General features: G+C 46.2%; 1 protein-coding gene across 1 annotated transcript; it reads right to left on the bottom strand.

Annotated features, from left to right (window-relative positions):
- Window positions 1–1,583: 1,583 nt before the first annotated feature.
- Window positions 1,584–20,946, bottom strand: LOC311136583 (UDP-glucuronosyltransferase-like). The gene is made up of 5 exons (XM_084170770.1): window positions 19,829–20,946; window positions 17,374–17,505; window positions 13,457–13,544; window positions 13,039–13,258; window positions 1,584–4,003 (listed from the first exon to the last, which is right to left on the bottom strand). The coding sequence occupies exons 1-5, from the start codon at window positions 20,735–20,737 to the stop codon at window positions 3,718–3,720; spliced, it is 1,635 nt and encodes a 544-aa protein (XP_084026896.1). The 5' UTR covers window positions 20,738–20,946; the 3' UTR covers window positions 1,584–3,717.
- Window positions 20,947–21,298: the final 352 nt, after the last annotated feature.

Raw genomic sequence — 21,298 nt, 5'->3', positions numbered from 1 at the left:
TGATGGTAGCGGCGTCCATTCTCCTCCATTCGGCATTGGCCCACTCCAACGCCTTGCCGGTGAGACAGGAGATGAGGGCGGAGACGCTCTCGTGTCCCGAGGGCGCCGGGTGTACGGTGGCGAGGTAGAGCTCCACCTGTAGCAGGAACCCTTGACACCCGGCAGCGGAGCCGTCGTACGCCCTCGGGAGCGAGAGCCGAATCCCACTGGGTTCCGGAATGTGGACAGGAGGACTGACCGATGGGGATGGTCCGGTAGGTGGGGGCGTGGGTACCCCGCTGCTTTCCCATCGGTGGAGAGTGTTCATCACCCGATCCAAGGCGTGACCGATCTGGTTAATCCGGTCCTCCTGTCCACGAAGACGGTCCTCCATGACCTCTGTCGGCGCGGGTGCTCCTGCTGACTCCATGATGTGATATGGTATTCTGTCAGTAGCTGAGTGTAGATGCGGTGAGGAAATCAAGCGCAGGAAACACGGGCGTTCGTCAACAGACTTTAGTTAACAAAATGCAGCACCAAACAGGCGAACAGCCAACCCAACCGGGAGGCAAAATACAAATTACGCACAACACACACAGTGCGTAAAATTAAGATAGCGCACACAGTGCGGACTCTCGGAAAACAACAAACACGAGAGTAATACAAAAAGAGCAACAGCTTGACAATAAACAATACCACATAACACCTGCCCCCACACACGAAAACTAAATAGGCAACCAAATCAAACACTAACAAGGGACAGGTGTACAAACAGACAAAACCAAACAAACATGAAACATCGAACGGTGGCAGCTAGTACTCCGGGGACAACGACCGCCGAAGCCTGCCCGAACAAGGAGGAGGAGCAGCCTCGGCCGAAACCGTGACACAAACACACTATCCAGGTTACACTTCCACACTCCATTCCCCCAGGGGGCAGCAGAAACCTTGTCGAGATGCTAAGCCTGGTTGATAAGCACATCAGGTGCTACCAATCAGGGTGAATCGTCAGTCAGTGTCCCAGCTGGGAAGCCGTGAGGCTGATGGGTTGTTTGGTGGCCATGAGGTCATTCATTTGGTTTTGAATCTTTAGTTTATGTATGCCTTTTTGTAGTTTCATTTGTTCATATATATTTATTTTGGTCACCTTTGAACAACTAATAATCCGCTTGACCTGGCCAACCAAGAGGTCAAGAGAGACAGAGCTGGCCCTGGACCTAAGGTAAGGATGCTGTCTCCCTGGGCACATGTGCATCCAACACAGTGCTCAAACGCTGATTTCTCACATAAATGCACACATTAATTCAGGTTACGGACCATGTAACTAGGCCTAGGACCCCTAGACAAAGCAAGTGCAACAATATCTGTAGGCTAGTTATGGGTTTCGTAACAGTTTAATATTTTGTGGCAGGATCAATGACAGAAGAGGAAGCGAGACATCCCACTCCCTCCTTTTTTCTGGTTCATATACAGTCAATGAACTAAGTAGACCAGAACCAGCTTCTATTGCATTGGTGCTTACAGTATAGCCACCCCTTAAGCTGAATTTCTTTCAATGGTAAACAACTCTACTACACTACTTGTTCAAATCAATCAGAAAGTTTATTTCCAGGTTGTCACACACCTGGCCACTGCTGCAGCTCATGAAGTCAGTCAAGCTAATAAACTTCTCGGGTGGAGTTGTCATCTTTATCCTCCTGATGCATCCTGACAGAATCATCAACTTCCTAACAATCAAAACTGTTGGTTTGTGTGGCTCAGTTGGTAGAGCATGGCGCTTGCAATGCCAGGATCGTGGGTTTGTTTACCTAGGGGGACCAGTATTAAAAATGTATGCACTCACTACTGTAAGTCGCACTGGATAAGAGTGTCTGCTAAATTACGAATATGTACCATTAGCAAGTCTCGTGCAGAGATCTAACGGTAATAAAAAGTGGTAGGATATTTTAATTTACTGTAGCCTACCCGACGAACAGCCAGCTGTGGTTATTTCCGGTTTCTCGTCTCATGGGTAATGTAGTTCTCTGTTTGGCTGCGTTCATGTGCTCATTGGAAACTGTTATTTCCTATCACTCTAACGGCAATGAAAAGTGACAACTTTTTATTAACATTTATTTGTAGATTTTCACAATGTTTTTCACTTGCGACATGATTGCAAACATGATCTAAAATACTACAACAAAAAATAAGCAAAATACTTATTCTTTGTCTTAACATCTAGCAACATGTTTGGCTGGAAGGCATCACTTTTTACTAGCAAAAAATGCATTTTAAAGAAATGCCACCATATTTTTTATTTTAACCTTTAATTTAACTAGGCAAGTCAGTTAAGAATAAATTCTTATTTACAATGACGGCCTACCCCGGGCAAACCCAGACGACACTGGGCCAATTGTGCGCCGCCCTATGGGACTCCCAGTCACGGCCGGATTGTGATACAGCCTGGAATTGAACCAGGGTCTGTGACGCCTCTGAGATGCAGTGCCTTAGACCGCTGCGCCACTCAGGAGCCCACACTAAGCTTTTAGTTTTAATTTATTGATTTGTGTTAAAGGTCCAATGCAGCTATTTTTATCTCTATCAAATCATTTCTGGGTAACAATTAAGTACCTTACTGTGATTGTTTTTAATTAAAATGGTCAAAAATAAACATAGCTTCTTAGCAAAGAGCAAATTCTCAAGCAAGTATTTAGCTGGGACTGTCTGGGAGTGGTCTGAGTGGGGAGGGGAAAACTAAAAGCTACTGTTATTGGCAAATAGGTTTGGAACTCTTTCTTATTGGTCTATTAACTTAATTTGCAGCATGGAGATGTCAACAGGCAGGCCAAAACTCCATCCCACCAATACAGGATGAAATTTCAGGCTCTCTTTTTAAACAGCTCTTACACTAAAAGGGCCATATTATAATTTTCACAATTTCACAGAATCATTCCAAACTCATAGTGTGGAAATATATATAACACACAGGGAAGTCACACTTTCGACAGCACTGGGCCTTTAACCGGGTCTTCAATCAGCATGACACAGGCAAAATTAGAAAGGCCAACAGTTTTGGAGTCATAGAGCTAGATTCAATCATATTGCGGAAGATCTGCGTTATAGCGCAATTTAAATTTCTGATTGAGCCGTGTTTACCGTGAATGCAGTCTCCGCAAACGCAGGAACATTGCCTTTAAATTTAAATCGCACTATTTCACTGATCTTCCGCAATACAGATGTAATCTAGGCCAAAGGCACAGTGGTTGAGAAATGGGACTAATGTCTTGCTGGATGCAAGCCTCAGGCCATATTGATAACAGATGCATGAAGTTACTTTGACATTATCCTGAGATATCAAACATAAACAAGCTCCCCCCACTACACACAAACCCTTCTCACTCACACACCATACAAACGCAGGAGTGGGTTTACTGAGCAGTTTTTTGACAAGTTTTCCTTTCCTTCAACCTACAGTAGCCTACATTATGTCCTCCCTGTTATACACACAGGGCCTAGAGGTGGCAGTATAGCTTCACTGGACTCTAGTGCCTTAAGGCTTGGCTGGTATTCAATCCGTAGCGTTGTAGCGCACTTAACATTTGAAGGTAATTTGAGTTGATTGAGCCGACATCTGCAGCATTTAACGCGAATGCGATCTCAGCAAACATGTAAACATTGCCTGTAAAAGGCACATTATTGTCGACAACGCTCTACAACGAGCCTTTGATTGAATCCCAGCCTCGGCCACAGGAAGGACATTCACTCACTCTTCATCTTCATTGTCCAAATCATTCCACAGCACTTGCGGAAGCAGACTTTGCAGCATTTAACGGTGACCATGACAACAGTCAGAACTATAGTAAGTAGCAGAGCGAACACGTCCAGACTGTGGTACTGGATCCAGTTCAGGTCGTGAGCAGCGGGTCTCAGGTGGTCGGCTCCTCCGTGGCGCATCACGAACTCTGTCCAGAATACGGCCAGGTCCAGCGGCTCGATGGGACGGTCCTTATGCACCGCTGACAGCTTTAGCATCTTCTCCTTGTAACTGAGGAGGAAGGATAGAGAACATGAGGAATGCATCAGGGTTTGTAATCTCCTCATAGACCTCCTCATGGCTGCTAATACAGTACCAGTGAAGGAAGTGGGTTCTTCTGACGAGGAACTCAGACTGTCACCTCAATAATGGATTGCTGACAATATGATATTTGTACTGAAACTCAATATTATGTGTGTGGATTTCAAGTTAGGATTTGGTCTCTGTACTGTTTGCACTGCTTCTTGAGTTCACAATATCTCCTATTATATATAAAGACATGTCCATCTAAAAGGACGCATGAGCACCAACATGTAAAGTTCATAGGAGCATGTCAAATTGGGTGTCAAATGAAAGCTATGCGTCTATATTTTTTTTAATCAAGGCATATATTTTTCAACCATTTTCCATCCAAATATTTAGGAATAAGCAAACACTTTTATTTCTGGTCAAACCGATAGAAAATGGGTCTTAGACATCATCTACTAGAAAAAGTCTTAAAATGTACTAGAAATACATAAAAACACAATAATTGTCATGAGCCTCTCACTCCACCGGGTTACCACCTTAATTTTCTTCCACTCTGCTCACCACTCTCTCTACTCAGCCTAACTAGCTCCACCTGTCCCTGCTCTGCTCTGCTCTAATTACTCTGCCAGCTGCGCTGCATTACCCACTACCTCTCCCAGTATTTAAGGCCCTGTCTTTCAGCTCTCCGGTGTCAGATCGTCTGCAAAGCTCACACCCGGAACCTGTTTGCTCGCGCTTCTGGCTCACCCTGGTTTTGTGACCCCGGACCTGCCTGATTTTTGGATACTCTTCTGCCCCAGGAGATCCAGACCTGCTTCTGCCATAACGACTCCTGACTACTCTTCAATCCCGGTAACTCTGACCAGCCTTCTGCCTTGCTACTACGTATTTTGGAATTCCCTTGAACTGTACTGCTGCCTTGTTTCATTCCGCCCTGTTGTGTCTGTGTCTCCCCCCCCCAGGACTTCTGGACCACCCACCACCGGCTTCATAGGACGCATCGCTGCCACTGGGGGGGGCACAGACCCAGCACATTGGACGGGATCCCTGTTACCCCTGGAGCCTTCATTCACTCCCTACTTCCCTTTTCCCTTAAGTTTTAATAAACTTTCTGGTGTGACGCAATTGTGGTCCTCTGGTCGTCTGTCTGAACCGTGACAGTACGATCTGACCATTATGGACTCAGCGCACACTTTCCCCGACATGGAAACCGATGAGCATGAGCAGCAGTTCCAGCAGCAGCAACAACAACTCGCCATGATCATTCAACTCCTCACCAACCTTACCCCAGCCAGTCTGCCCACCAGCCCTGCCCCCGAGTTACCTGCCCCGGTCATTGCAGCCGCTGCTCCGGAACCCAAGATTGGAAACCCCGAGCGGTTCAACGGCGATTCAACCCAGGTCCGGCCATTCCTGACTAGCTGCCGACTTCAGTTCTCCTTGCAGCCAAGGACCTTCGCCACGGAGGGGGCTAAAGTTGGGTATGCCATCACTCACCTGACGGGCCGAGCTCGACTCTGGGGAACAGCAGAGTTCGAACGTCAAACCCCCGCATGTGCAACCTTCGACCTGTTTGCTGAGGAGATGCTGAAGGTGTTTGACCTGGATTCACCAACCGCAGAGGCGTCTCGTGAACTGTTCAGTATTCGACAAGGCAGACGTACAGTCGCAGACCATTCCATCGACTTCCGAACCCTGGCTAGACGAAGTTCTTGGAACACACCATCGTTGGTGGACGCGTTCTTCCATAGTTTGGCTGACTATATCAAGGACGAGTTGGTCTCCCATGAACTGCCTTCCACTCTTGATGAAGCCATCGCACTGACTGTCAGGATCGACAGAAGGATACAGACCCGTCGTCGTGAGAGGGGGCGCCAAGGTCCACCTACTACCGGCATTCGGAGAGATCCGACTGGGCTCCTGTCATCTACTGCCACTCACCCAGGTCAGCTTGATCAGTCTGAGCCTATGGAGATTGGGCGAGCCTCTCTCACTCCTGCAGAGCGCCAGCGCCGCTTCACCTCAAACCTCTGCCTCTATTGTGGAGGTGATGGACATCGTGTGGTAACCTGCCCTTTAAAGGGCCGAAGCTCACCGGGCATAGGGGGAGTCCGGTTGAGTTCAATGACCATCCAGTCCTCCGACCGCAAACCCCTGCTGCAAGTTCACCTCCGCCTCTCTGACTCAACTCACACCCTGGCTGCTCTGGTGGATTCTGGCGCCGAAGCCAACATAATGGACATCAAGCTGGCACGCCAACTGGGACTGGAGAACCTCCGTTTGACACCTCCTATTCCTGCCCGGGCACTGGACGGACACTTACTCGGATCGGTCACTCATGTCACGGCCCCGGTCTCGATGGGTCTGTCCGGAAACCATCAAGAAACTATCCAGTTTCACCTGCTCCCCTCTCCAGGCCAACCCCTCATCCTGGGTTACCCATGGCTCCGCCGGCACAACCCTCAGCTCGACTGGGTGACCGGGGTGATCAGGGAGTGGGGAGAGGACTGCCACCGAACCTGCCTGCTTGCTGCCGCACTACCCCCTCGGCCAGTACCTACTAACTCCGCTCCTGACCTCTCCAATGTCCCAGAATGCTACCATGGTCTCAGAGAGGTGTTTAACAAAGCAAGAGCCACATCTCTGCCCCCTCACCGACCGTACGACTGTGCCATCGACCTCCTCCCTGGAACAGCCCCTCCAAAGGGTCGTCTTTATTCGTTGTCTGCTCCTGAAAGAAAGTCCATGGAGGACTACATCAATGGCTCTCTGTCCGCAGGATTAATCCGTTCATCTTCATCTCCTGCTGGTGCTGGCTTCTTCTTTGTGGGGAAGAAGGACGGATCTCTTCGCCCCTGCATCGACTACAGGGGACTCAACGACATCACAGTGAAGAACCGTTACCCTCTGCCTCTGCTCACCTCTGCTTTTGAGTTGCTCCAGGGAGCCACTGTTTTTACCAAGTTGGATCTCAGAAACGCTTACCACCTAGTGCGGATCCGGGAGGGAGATGAATGGAAAACCGCATTCAATACACCAACAGGCCACTACGAGTATCTGGTTATGCCTTTTGGCCTCACCAATGCTCCTGCTGTGTTCCAGGCTCTAGTGAATGATGTACTGCGGGACATGTTAAACAAGTTTGTCTTCGTTTACCTGGATGACATCTTAATCTACTCCAGAAACCTGTCTGAACACACCCGCCATGTCCAGCAAGTCCTTCATCGTCTTCTGGAGAATTCCCTCTACGCCAAGGCAGAGAAATGTGAGTTTCACGTCAAGACAGTGGCCTTCCTGGGGTACATGGTGGCAGAGGGAAGTATCCAAATGGATCCTGCCAAAGTATCAGCAGTCACTTCATGGCCAGTTCCGGAGAACAGAAAGAAGCTGCAACAGTTTCTGGGGTTTGCTAACTTCTATAGAAAGTTTATCCGGAACTACAGTACCGTTGCTGCCCCTCTCACTGCTCTAACCAGCACCAAGCAACCCTTCACCTGGACCCCAGCAGCCGACAAAGCCTTCAGTACCCTCAAGGTGAGGTTCACCTCCGCTCCCATCCTCCAGATGCCTGATGTGGACCGGCAATTCATTGTGGAGGTGGACGCCTCGGATGTGGGAGTTGGTGCTGTGATTTCTCAGTGGGCTGCGGAGGATAGGAAGCTCCATCCCTGTGCCTTTTTCTCACGTCGGTTGTCCCCCTCTGAGTGCAATTACGACATAGGGAACCGTGAGCTGCTGGCTGTGAAGCTTGCCTTGGAGGAGTGGCGTCACTGGCTGGAGGGGTCCACCATTCCATTTCTCGTTTGGACCGATCATAAGAACTTGGAGTACATCCGCACGGCCAAACGGTTGAACTCCAGGCAGTCCCGCTGGGCCCTGTTCTTCACCAGGTTTAATTTCACTCTGTCATACCGGCCTGGATCACGCAACACCAAGCCAGACGCCCTCTCCCGTCAATTCCAGAAGGATGACACCCCCTCCAAGGACCCTGTGTCGATTCTGCCAAGTCCCTGCATCGTTGCAGCTCTGACCTGGGCTGTTGAGGAACAGGTGCTGGAGGCTCTCCGTAACCAGCCAGGTCCCAGCACTTGCCCAGCTGACCGCCTTTTTGTCCCCGAAGACCTGAGGTCCCAGGTCGTTCAGTGGGGACATGACTCCCGCCTAGCTTGTCACCCTGGCTCCACCCGCACTTACAACCTGCTCGCCCAGAGGTTCTGGTGGCCCTCTCTGAGAAAGGATGTACGGGAATTCGTCCAAGCCTGCCCCATCTGCAACCAACACAAGTCGTCCTGCCAGCCCCCAGCCGGATTGCTGCAGCCCCTGCCTGTGCCCAGACGTCCCTGGTCTCACATCGCCCTTGACTTTGTCACGGGGCTGCCCCCTTCAAGTGGCATGACCGTCATTCTCACCATAGTTGACCGTTTCAGCAAGATGGCACACTTCATTCCCCTCCCCAAGCTCCCAACCGCCAAGGAGACCGCCCAGGTGGTCCTGGAACACGTCTTCCGGATCCACGGACTGCCAAAGGATGTAGTTTCTGACCGTGGTCCACAATTCTCCTCCGCTTTTTGGAAGGAGTTCTGTCACCTGCTGGGAGCCACAGTCAGTCTGACTTCCGGATTCCATCCCCAATCCAATGGGCAGTCAGAGCGGGCTAATCAGGAGCTCGAGAAGGCACTGCGATGCATGACTTCACGCAACCCCCACTCCTGGTCGCAGCAATTGACATGGGTGGAGTACGCACACAATTCTCTGACCTGCTCTGCCATCGGTATGTCCCCTTTCCAATGTGTTTATGGATACCAGCCTCCTCTATTTGCCAGCCAGGAAGAGGAGGTTACTTGCCCATCTGCACTTGCTTTTGCCCGTCGATGTCGCCGCACCTGGTCACAAGCCCGAGCCACACTCCTCAGATCCGTTGCCAGCTACACTACCGGGGCCAACCGTCGGAGAATTCCTGCTCCCACCTACCATGTTGGTCAAAGGGTGTGGTTGTCATCGAAGAACCTGCCACTCAGGGTGGAGTCGCAGAAGCTGGCACCTCGGTTCATTGGCCCATTCCCTATCATAAGAGTGATTAGCCCAACTGCTGTCCGGCTCCAACTGCCTAATTCCCTGAGGGTGCACCCCACTTTCCATGTGTCTAAGATTAAGCCCATCCATGAGAGTCCGCTGGTCCCTGCTGCGCCTTGTCCTCCTCCTCCACGGCTCGTCGATGGTGGTCTGGTTTACACCGTCCGCCGCCTGCTTCGGTCCAGACGGAGGGGTAGGGGTCTCCAGTACCTCATTGACTGGGAGGGCTATGGACCTGAGGAAAGGACCTGGGTGCCAGCTAGTCGGATTGTGGATAGGACTCTCATCACCGCTTTCCACCAACGGCATCCTGATCAACCTGCAATCCGTAGGGGCCGCCCCAGAGGGGTCCCTAACCGTCCTGCCCGCTCGGCTTCCTGTCCTGTGCCTGATCCTGTCTCGGGACCTGTCCCATCTCCCGACCACGGCCCTCCGGCTTCCTCCGAGGATGAGGACGTTCACTCGGACCGTTCGGAGGAGTTCTAGCCCTCCTCCGGCTCCCCTCCTCCCGCCCGGCGTGGTGTTGCTCTTGGGACTTCTGGGGCCGTCCCTTGGGGGGGGGGTTCTGTCATGAGCCTCTCACTCCACCGGGTTACCACCTTAATTTTCTTCCACTCTGCTCACCACTCTCTCTACTCAGCCTAACTAGCTCCACCTGTCCCTGCTCTGCTCTGCTCTAATTACTCTGCCAGCTGCGCTGCATTACCCACTACCTCTCCCAGTATTTAAGGCCCTGTCTTTCAGCTCTCCGGTGTCAGATCGTCTGCAAAGCTCACACCCGGAACCTGTTTGCTCGCGCTTCTGGCTCACCCTGGTTTTGTGACCCCGGACCTGCCTGATTTTTGGATACTCTTCTGCCCCAGGAGATCCAGACCTGCTTCTGCCATAACGACTCCTGACTACTCTTCAATCCCGGTAACTCTGACCAGCCTTCTGCCTTGCTACTACGTATTTTGGAATTCCCTTGAACTGTACTGCTGCCTTGTTTCATTCCGCCCTGTTGTGTCTGTGTCTCCCCCCCCCAGGACTTCTGGACCACCCACCACCGGCTTCATAGGACGCATCGCTGCCACTGGGGGGGGCACAGACCCAGCACATTGGACGGGATCCCTGTTACCCCTGGAGCCTTCATTCACTCCCTACTTCCCTTTTCCCTTAAGTTTTAATAAACTTTCTGGTGTGACGCAATTGTGGTCCTCTGGTCGTCTGTCTGAACCGTGACAATAATGTTGAATTAAAGAACCCAGCCAATATCAACACTTATATTTCATTTTGGAGAAATTATTTGTCTTTTGTAAGTTTAAGAAACATTGCCTTGTGCCTTCTGTTACCAAAAACCCACATATCTTTAAGATATTTTCTCTCCCTCATGAAGAGGGAGGATAATGAGTTCATAGAAGTAACAAGTAAAGGTAGATTTAACAATTAGTTATAGTGTTTTTAGTGGTATCAAGTTTGTTTATGAATAATGAAGTGATTAAAACTCGTAATTCTGTTCCCAAATCGGTAACGGAATTACTGCAATTGAATTGGCTACCATGGGAAATCATAGTAGTCACAAACCACAGTTGGGTCACCTGCTACTGTCCTCCCTTTCACTGGCATACTTACTGTATCTCACAAAAGTGAGTACACCCCTCACATTTTTGTAAATATTTGAGTATATCTTTTCATCTGACAACACTGAAGAAATGACACTTTGCTACAATGTAAAGTAGTAAGTGTACGGCTTGTATAACAGTGTAAATTTGCTGTCCCCTCAAAATAACTCAACACACAGCCATGAATGTCTAAACCGCTGGCAACAAAAGTGAGTACACCCCTAATTGAAAATGTCCAAATTGGGCCCAATTAGCCATTTTGCCTCCCCAGTGTCATGTGACTCGTTAGTGTTACAAGGTCTCAGGTGTGAATGGGGAGCAGGTGTGTTAGATTTGGTGTCATCGCTCTCACACTCCCTCATACTGGTCACTGGAAGTTCAACATGGCACCTCATGGCAAAGAACTCTCTGAGGATGTGAAAAAAAGAATTGTTGCTCTACATAAAGATGGCCTGGGCTATAAGAAGATTGCCAAGACCCTGAAACTGAGCTGCAGCACGGTGGCCAAGACCATACGGCGGTTTAACAGGACAGGTTCCACTCAGAACAGTCCTCGCCATGGTCGACCAAAGAAGTTGAGTGCACGTGCTTAGCGTCATATCCAGAGGTTGTCTTTGGGAAATAGACGTATGAGTGCTGCCAGCATTGCTGCAGAGGTTGAAGGGGTGGGGGGTCAGCCTGTCAGTGCTCAGACCATACGCCGCACACTTCATCAAATTGGTCTGCATGGCTGTCGTCCCAGAAGGAAGCCTCTTCTAAAGACGATGCACAAGAAAGCCCGCAAACAGTTTGCTGAAGACAAGCATACTAAGGACATGGAATACTGGAACCATGTCCTGTGGTCTGATGAGACCAATAAACTTATTTGGTTCAGATGGTGTCAAGCGTGTGTGGCGGCAACCAGGTGAGGAGTACAAAGACAAGTGTGTCTTGCCTACAGTCAAGCATGGTGGTGGGAGTGTCATGGTCTGGGGCTGCATGAGTGCTGCCGGCACTGGGGAGCTACAGTTCATTGAGGGAACCGTGAATGACAACATGTACTGTGACATACTGAAGCAGAGCATGATCCCCTCCCTTCGGAGACTGGGCCACAGGGCAGTATTCCAACATGATAATGACCCCAAACACACCTCCAAGACGACCACTGCCTTGCTAAAGAAGCTGAGGGTAAAGGTAATGGACTGGCCAAGCATGTCTCCAGACCTAAACCCTATTGAGCATCTGTGGGGCATCCTCAAACGGAAGGTGGAGGAGTGCAAGGTCTCTAACATCCAACAGCTCCGTGATGTCGTCATGGAGGAGTGGAAGAGGACTCCAGTGGCAACCTGTGAAGCTCTGGTGAACTCCATGCCCAAGAGGGTTAAGGCAGTGCTGGATAATGATGGTGGCCACACAAAATATTGACACTTTGGGCCCAATTTGGACATTTTCACTTAGGGGTGTACTCACTTTTGTTGCCAGCAGTTTATACATTAATGGCTGTGTGTTGTGTTATTTTGAGGGGACAGCAAATTTACACTGTTATACAAGCTGTACACTCACTACTTTACATTGTAGCAAAGTGTCATTTCTTCAGTGTTGTCACATGAAAAGATATACTCAAATATTTACAAAAATGTGAGGGGTGTACTCACATTTGTGAGATACTGTATGTTCAGCTCATAAATGTTTTCTTTCTGTTGTCTGATGGTTAAAGCAACATTGTGAAAAGTCTGGACAATCCCTCACTCTCTTTCTCTGCCGCTCTCTCTCTTCTCTCTCTCTCCAGTTAATGTCACCTCTCCCGGCTCTTACTGACACCTACCATGACATCTACCACCTACTCTCTTTCCATTTAATGTAACAAGCATCCTCAACCACTGAGCACTGACCAACACCGGACGTCCATGGACTTTGAAAAGTAGTCCATGGACATCCAAATCTGAACCGATCATGGACGTCTATGTTTTACAAGTCTGGACATCACAGTACAGTAGAGAACAGTACAGTATAGAACAGTACAGTATAGAACAGTACAGTATAGAACAGTACAGTATAGAACAGTACAGTACAGTAGAGCACACTAGAGGGAGATTTTACCGTAATTCTGTTACCAAACATTGCATTTGCACAGTTTTTCCAGTAAATGTGTTTTGGTGAAATCTTCTATGTAAATTGTTCAAAGTAATCCTTGTGCATAGTTGTATGGTTTGTTAAACTTATAAATCAATGGTTATCGTTTGGCATACATTTTAAAGTGAAAAATCTGAGTCAAAGCGTAATTCCGTTACCGTGGAATTGTCCATAACATGATGTGCTTGTAACATTGTTACTTCCTAGTATTATGTTAACATGATGTCTGACCTCTTGTCATTGATGACCTTGTTGAGGGCCTCCACCAGTTTGTCTGAGGTGACATCGAATATACTGAGCACCTCCCCTACTCCCCTCACTGCCATGCGGTGTACGTTGTCACCCTGGTCACCAAACAATGGCAGCATCACCATGGGAACGCCGTTACAGATCCCCTCGTAGATACCGTGGGTTCCTCCGTGGGTGATGAAGGCCTTGACCTTGGGGTGGCCTAGAACCGGACATAGAACATAGAACATTCACCATGAGGGAGTTGACATCAAAATAAAGGAGAAGATTAAGTATTATCTTGCAACAACATAAACAACAGTAGTGTGATGTGTTCACTGAGAAGAGTGCCCTTCTGTAACTCCCCCAGATGGTTTTCATTATAACTATATCATTATAACTGATGAGAGATTAAACCAACCCAGCAAATCATTCTGAGGAAGCCACTTCATCACTCTGACATTGGCTGGAGCATTCACAGGCACCACCCCTGTGTACCTCCACACAACCTGAAACACAGAGAGACAACAATTTACTTAGCTAATCAAGGCTTAGATTCGATGAGATCAAGCGTTAACCGGCAACAGCCGACATCCGCATAGCTGTTGTTTTGGTGGTGTCTGAGGTGTAACTGCGTTAATCGGTGAGCAGCTGCTCTTATGATCATTGGGTGGATTCGATTATGCTGAGATGCAGGGCCGGACAAAGGCCCATAGCGTCATCGGGCAGGGAGGAGTGCCATTCTCAAATCGAACAGTAATCTGTGCTGCTCTGTCATTTTGTCAACAAGGCAGCATGGTGGATTTATGGGAAGATTGTTCCATATAATGACATCTGCTTTCATATTGTTAAGGAATGGGATACAGTTATATTTATTATTTATTTGTTTGTCAATTATTAAGTATCCTAAGTGTTTGATATTTTTTCTGGTCCACTTAAAGGATTGTTGTAGATCATGAGATATTCTTTTTATTTTTCCTATTGCCATCATAACATTTTATATCCTGAGATTTTAGAGTATTCTGAAAAAAATAATTTTAGCAAGGGGGGCATTGAGTTTTCAATATTGGTCAGGTATATCAGGAGATCTGCAAATAAGTTCAGTTTATATTCATATTCATATTTAACCTATACTGATACCTGTTAAGTTTGGGTCCTGTCTAATTCTTTCTGCAAGCGGTTCAATTGCCGGTGCAAACAGAAAAGGGAGGGGAGGTGGGGAGAAGACATCCCTGTCTTGTACCCCTTTCTAAAGCAATTTTATCAGATAATGTATTATTTGTATATATTTTCGCTTTAGGACATGTATATAATATTTTTGATAAATGTATTTCAGCTGGAGTGTTGAAAGCTTACAAAGTTTTGAATAGAAAACGCCATTCAAGACGGTCGAAAGCCTTTTCGGCATCAACAGCCATTATTGATAAATCTTTATCTTGTTTTTTAGCATATTGTATTAAACTCAAACATGTTATTTTATTTGTTTGTAAGTGTTTATTTTTAATAAACCCTGTTTGATTATGTATCAAGTCTGGTAAGACTTTTCCCATTCTATTGCTTATGAGCTTTGTTATTATTTTATTGTCACAAGTTATTAAATGTATGGTTCTGTAATTAGCAGGGGACTCTCCAGATTTTCCTGGTATTAATATAACTGAAAGAACTGTTTGATACATGAAACTAGGAAGCACTGAATTGTGTGATGTGTGTTGTCATTTGTGTAAAAAGGGGCGTTACTTTGTCCCAAAATTGTAAATATAATTCTATGGGAAAGCCATCCATTCCTGGTGCTTTTCTCCGTGCTAATGTTTTAACAGTGTCTACCTGGTGATATTTGTAGGATTGTGGCACATTCATTCTACAGTCTTTTAAAGTGTGTGTTTCGGTAATGACTTCAAAAGTGGGGACAGCATTTTTCAGAGAAAGATGTTTAAAAATAAACAAAACTAATAATTAGATCAGTATCTTTCAATGTAATAATAGAACATCTCTATTTAAGTGATAATGCCCTCGAAGCCAGTGTTTGGAGGATATATTGGCACGGGTGTTGTTTCGTCGAGGGCCAGCAAACCGTGCCAATATATCCTCCAAACACCGGCTTCGAGGGCATTATCACTTAAATAGAACCTCTTGAGTGCATTATCACTTTTATACAATGGGTTACCAACATATTCAAATAATGATTGACATTTTCATTAAAAACATTATTTTGGGGCCTCCCGAGTGGCGCAGCGGTCTAAGGCTGAGGCGTCACTACAGACCTGGGTTCGATCCCAGGCTGTGTCACAGCCGGCCGTGACCGGGAGACCCATGACCGGGAGACCCAGCGCACAATTGGCCCAGCGTCGTCCGGGTTAGAGGAGGGTTTTGCCGGCCGGGATGTCCTTGTCCCATCGAGCTCTTTTTTTGTTCTGTATCTATGGACACGACCCAGTCGTTCGTCCTAAATGTTCCATTGCCATACTGGCTGGCAATGTTCTTTTCCCTTGCTCGCTAGCTAGACAACTACGGCTATCTTAGTCACGTCAAACAGTGCAGCCAGAATAACAACAAAGTAGCCTCATTTGCATTTGTTTAAGCTGTTTTCTAGTGACATTTATTTGGATACATCCATAACAATGAGCTAATGAGGCGCGATTTTGCCTGGCATAGAAAATGTGCTCACTCGTCAGGACACTGTTGTTGAGAGGAGCTAGCCAACAACACAGCTAACACAATCACTTCAAACTGAAGCTGGAAAGACTGCAAACTAGCTGCACCTCATTTCGTATTACCTTTTTTCAATTGACATTTATTTGTATATATCCATAAAAATGATGCCAGCTGATTCATGATTTCGACTGGCTGAGAAACGCTGCCTGCCTGTCTGTCTCGTCCCGACTCCCGACACGTTCATTACTATGGGACAGCTGGAGATCGAATTTGAATATTGAAACAATATTGCAAATGTCGGAGAGACCGACAGCAAGGTGTATACAAATCTCCGCTGTTGAAAACTAAATGTTAGTCTAAAAGAGATTTGAGATAATGTCTAGATGCTTTTTATAGTGGAGATCAAGTTTATAAAGTGCCTGGCTGGGCTGATGAGACAGTGGATTGCGCAGTCAGATGGAAAAGAGTAAATAGGCATTTTAACGTCATTGACTTAGCCGGTGGTAACTTGTGGAATAGACACCAGCTGGAATGCGGTTTTAACCAATCAGCATTCAGGATTAGACCCACCCATTGTATAACTAACTGTGAATCGACATATGGGCATTGTTGCCTCATGTCGTACGCTTGTCATATGTAATCCATTCCTTGCCATCTTGCGCAATATTGCATTAGAAGTTTGCAAGTGTGAGTGTGTTACAGACTTGACAACATGTCCATAACACATGGCAGCTGGGGGTGGACCACACCTTGTTGTCTCTGGGCTATTGAACATCGATGGCAAAAGTGGGCATTTAAGTAATCCATACCCAACCCATCCATACCCGTTGTGACGCACTTACTTCCAAATCTCGTTTTGGACGAGACTGACTTTCTGACCAAAATTATCCTATTTACACATTGTAGTAAACTTTGACACTAGAATTAATGTTTCTGACTCATATCGATGGCACATAGGCCATTTATAACCAGAGAAGTTGGTTCTAGGAGGCAGTTCCCCTTTAAATGGTGGAAGCCCTCAATGGCAATGTCTATAGCAAAACGAGTTATTTCCATCTAGAGTTCTTTTATCTCTGTGATTGACACTTAAGACCGAAACGCCATTTTTTTGGCCAAAATAAAGATAGGTAAAGTGATAATTTAAACATCTAACAACATAATTAATTCAATGCATAAGTAATTCAATCAATTAACAAGTTTCATGTTCATACAATCAACATTTTACATTTTACAGAAAACAATAGATTATGTTTCTCTAAATTCGATTTAAAGGTTTTTAAAATCAGGTTAAAAATCATGTTTTTGCCATTTTGTTATTTTGTTATGCAAATAAAAATGTTACAATTAATCTGTAATAGAAGTTTAATCAAAATTATCCCTACTGTGCATGGTTCTCCCTTTTATTGCAACTTTTTCAGTATGTTTCGGTAGTGACACATTTACTGGGGTGGTAAGGAATGAAGGTAAATATTTCAAATATGCAATACAAACAACGTGTGTGAGTAGCATATATGTCTACCTGACGTACTGTATTTTTGAAGACGTGTGCTGAAAGTTTGGGAGACCCCCAATTTACACCACTTCTGTAGAATGATACAGTGCACTACTTTTGGCCAGCTCTGGTCAAAAGTAGTGCACTATGTAGGGAATAGGGTGCCATTTGGGATGTATTCGCGGTGTCCTTACCCTCTGAGGGATCCTGCTGAAGGCATCAAAGAACTGCTTGGCTCTCTCCTCTGGCATCTGGGAGACCAAAGAGCCCAGAGTGAAGACCACGAAGCCATCCTCTCCTGACTCATCCACAAACTCCTGCAGGTCCTGAAGAGGCACGGGGGGAATGGTTAGTTAACAAGAACATTTTACATTAATATTTTAGTCATCTAGCAGATGCTCTTATCCAGTGACTTACAGTCATTGCATTCAATTAAGTTTAGTAGGAAAGTACAACCACATATCACAGTTATTGCTAGTAGATCCTTTGAAATATCTTCACACTATGCAATGGGATCGTATGTACACAGGCAGAAAACACAGACAGCAACTGGTGTGTACTCTCACTCTGAAACCTTCCCTCATAGTAGCCATCAACATTTCACATTGGACAATATAATGTCTGTTTAACTTCCATACATCAGTGTTAGAACAGTCGTTGGTTTGGTTAGTAAAACATTGGCTAATGAAGGGTAAGGTTGTGAAAGGAGGCCATGCATTGATAACACGCCCTGTAATCATACAAGATAAAGGCATAATAAACCCTATAACAATCACAGCATACTAAACCCTAACCCCAACACTACAGAAATATCCCTGCAGCGTAGTTTCCCTTCTTGAGGTTTGTAGGGTTGGAAGAACACAATAGGGCCCCTCAGTTCCTCTGTTAGATTATAATGGCCACAGTCCAGGAGGAAAGAACTGCTGTTCCTGGCTCAGGTTTCACTGGCTGCACAGAACCTGTGTCCCACATGGTACCCCATTCCCTATGTAGTGCACTATTTTTGACTAGAGCCCTATGGGCCCGGTCAAAAGTAGTGCACTATATAGGGAAAACGGTGCCATTTGGGATACAACAATAATGTTTAGAGAAGAGAGAGGAATGCTCTCCCAACATTAATGTTGAGCAACACTTCTCTTTCTACAAAATATGAAGAACTACACCAATGTTTCCCTGCAGATCTTCTTTGTTCTTTTTGCCTTCTCCAAGCTCAATGATGGGGTTAGAAAAACACACATCTCAATTAAACTAGAACTGTTTTCAGTAACTCCATTTGAAAGTGTGTAATTACGCAGAATTCCTATTGGTGCATTGATTCTTATACACCTTAAAACATTGTCAGAATAACTTGTTTGGCATGATCCCTATAGCACTCTGGCATCTGTTATCAGTAGGGGAGAGTGGGGTAAGTCAAGCCATTTTTCTGATTCAGCATCACTCTGTCAAGGGAAATATACTATTCTTTCTGACAAATATATCTACATATATTTCAGGATGTTATGTATCCCGGGAAATAATCAGAATTCATGTAAACATTACAGATTTGAAAACATAGCTTGTCCAAAAAAGGTGGTCTCTTGGCACAACAAGTTGAGCCGCAGGACAGGGTAAGTTAAGCCGCCTACACATTTCTGTACTGAATGAAATATTATCACTACCTTTTTAAAACAATGTCTATTCTTATTTCCCAAACACAATTCATCGCAATCACATTCGCTTTTTTGTCTTTTAATCATTTTAAGCATCTTTTAATACAGAATTGACAGGAAAGTAGCTGGTTCTCTAGTCTACACTATGTTTCACGTTTTGTTAACAGATTGCAAGGCAAATGAGGTTGAAATGTAATTTATGTTGTGTAACGTGAGGGGGAGCTGAACTTGGTAGATAAACACTGAGCTATGTCGAGTCAGTCCTCATGGAGGAAACACAGATCAGGTTACAGCCAGCCGCTATTTGAGTGTCAAACAGGCCTAAGTGTCTGACAACATCTGTAGTGGAGGACTACATCCAACACTTTGACTGACTGTCTCTTTAAGAATATAAAAATAAGGGATTCAGAGAACATGTCAGAACATAAAGATCTTGAAAAGGGATATTGTCCCAAATAAGAAAATAAGAATTTGATATCTTGAAATATGTAAACAAGTTGAAAGTTTGCTGTATTTTATCCTGCTGTGGTACAACTACCACTGCAGTGAATCTATCCCTTATAGGAAATTCTACCCCAAAACTATATTTAGGTATTTATTTCATTAGTCCATTGTTGATATAGTCCCAAAATGATTTGCATGTCAGCAATCAAGTTTTCAAGATATATAACTTTAAAAATACAGAAATACAGCTGGTCTGATGCATTTGGCATTATTTGATGCAAAACGCTGCATCATATGATGCAAAATGCATAATACCGGCTGTATTTCTGTATTATGAAAGTTATATATCTTGAAAATGTGATTGCTGGCATGCAAAACATTTTGGGACTATATCAACAATGGACTAATGAAACAAATACCAAACGATAGTTTTTGGGTGGAGTTTTCCTTTAAGGTTTCTGGACCTGGATCCATACAACATATAGGGTGCAAAACTCTGGACAGTGGAAGTTTCTGCACAGTTGTTTGATATAAAACATTTTTACAAGAGACTCACCGGTGGCAGTGGAGCTCTTTTACCACAGTTGATGCCTCCTATGTTGACCATGTTGGGCATCCTGGGTTTGGGATATTCAAAGGAGTAGTCATACCTCAGCAGCCAGATAGCACCGTGTCCCAGCAGCTCCCTGTACGTCATGTCCTTTTCCAGATACCTACTAGTCAGCTTGTCAAAGCTGGTAAACATTACTGTACACAGGTAGCTCTCCAGACTGTACATCACCATGTTCTTAACCCTCCCTAGGAAGTCCATGTGGTCAGTGTTGCCTGAGTAGAAGCGTGGTACATAGGAGGGGGGAGTGGGGCACTGGGCAGCCCTGTCATCCAGCCCACAGGGGATCCCCCTCAGGAAGTACACTGCTGGGATGTTGAAGGAGTCAGCAATGATGGATCCACAGGGTAGGAAGGGATCCGTCAACATAAGCTGGAACCCTTCTCCTCTGAGGCGCTGCATCAGGGGTTCATCATACAGCAGACCCTCACAGCCTTTCACCTGCATGGTGGTGAAGTCAACCAGACGCTGCACATTCACAAATATATCCATTACCTCCGGCATCTTGAGAAACACGCCATCCTTCAGTTTGTTGATGCTCTCGTCCAGCTGGGCCTTGCTGTAAGGGACACTAAAGGTCTCAGTCCTATAGTAGTCAGAGCCCTGGATGAGGATGGATGTCTCAGGGACCAGCACCACCATCTCATGGCCCCTGGCCGCCAGCTCCTTCACCAGCAGCTTCATGCTCAGCCAATGGCTCCCATCTACAGGCATCACCAAGACCTTTTCCCCCTGGACAGGCCCCGGACACAGGGCCAGGCAGCACAGCAGGGCCAGCAGACCCTGTCCCAGACACTGCCCCATCTTCATCCCCGTCCTCAGCCCCAGCAGAGGAACATTCTTCCCCCAACCCATGCCTCTCTGCCTCTCTGCCTTTCAGCTCAGTAACACGAGCTGTGTTGTGAGAAGGACACTACTTCCCTGAGAACTGGCACTGAGTGCTACTGAAAGGGGGCTGGACCTCAGACTCAACTGTATGTGGGTGGGTGGGTTGGTGAGTGTCTCCCTGCTCGTTCACGGTCTGCCTCTGCGGGCAGGCTGTTATATAGCCCCAGTCAGTCCTTCCTGTGGACTAAAGTTTATCTGCAGGCTGAATGGTTCAGGTTCATGATTCCTTAAGGTCAACTGAGAGAGGTAGAGGATTGGCTCGCTAGTAATCTCTCGTGACAACCTTAACAGTAGGTTAGCAGAGTTGGTTCTGGATGCCGAGATTAGCTAGCTAGTGATTTATAATGCAATAGTTTTAAAGCAAAACTATACCAGAGATACTTTTTTTAACAAGTACTGTTGAAAACCAACACTTCAAGTACTGTTTCAAACACAAAATTAATGAATGATTTAACATACTTATTTCCAATAGTGATTATATTGTTATAGTTGAAGTGTTGGTTTTCTTAGTTCCACAAAATAAACTGT

This window comes from Coregonus lavaretus (assembly GCF_964263955.1).
Source record: "Coregonus lavaretus genome assembly, chromosome: 10".
NCBI classification, from domain to species: Eukaryota; Metazoa; Chordata; class Actinopteri; order Salmoniformes; family Salmonidae; genus Coregonus; species Coregonus lavaretus.
Note: the sequence above shows the minus strand (reverse complement) of the source record. Positions and strands in the feature narration are given on the sequence as shown.

Coding starts and splice junctions, on each gene's coding strand:
- LOC311136583 (XM_084170770.1), bottom strand. CDS start 20,737: ATGGGTTGGGGGAAGAATGTTCCTCTGCTGGGGCTGAGGACGGGGATG. Junction 13,545..17,373: donor TCAGCAGGATCCCTCAGAGG/GTAAGGACACCG, acceptor TCTGTGTTTCAG/GTTGTGTGGAGGTACACAGG. Junction 13,259..13,456: donor TCCTCAGAATGATTTGCTGG/GTTGGTTTAATC, acceptor GTCCGGTTCTAG/GCCACCCCAAGGTCAAGGCC.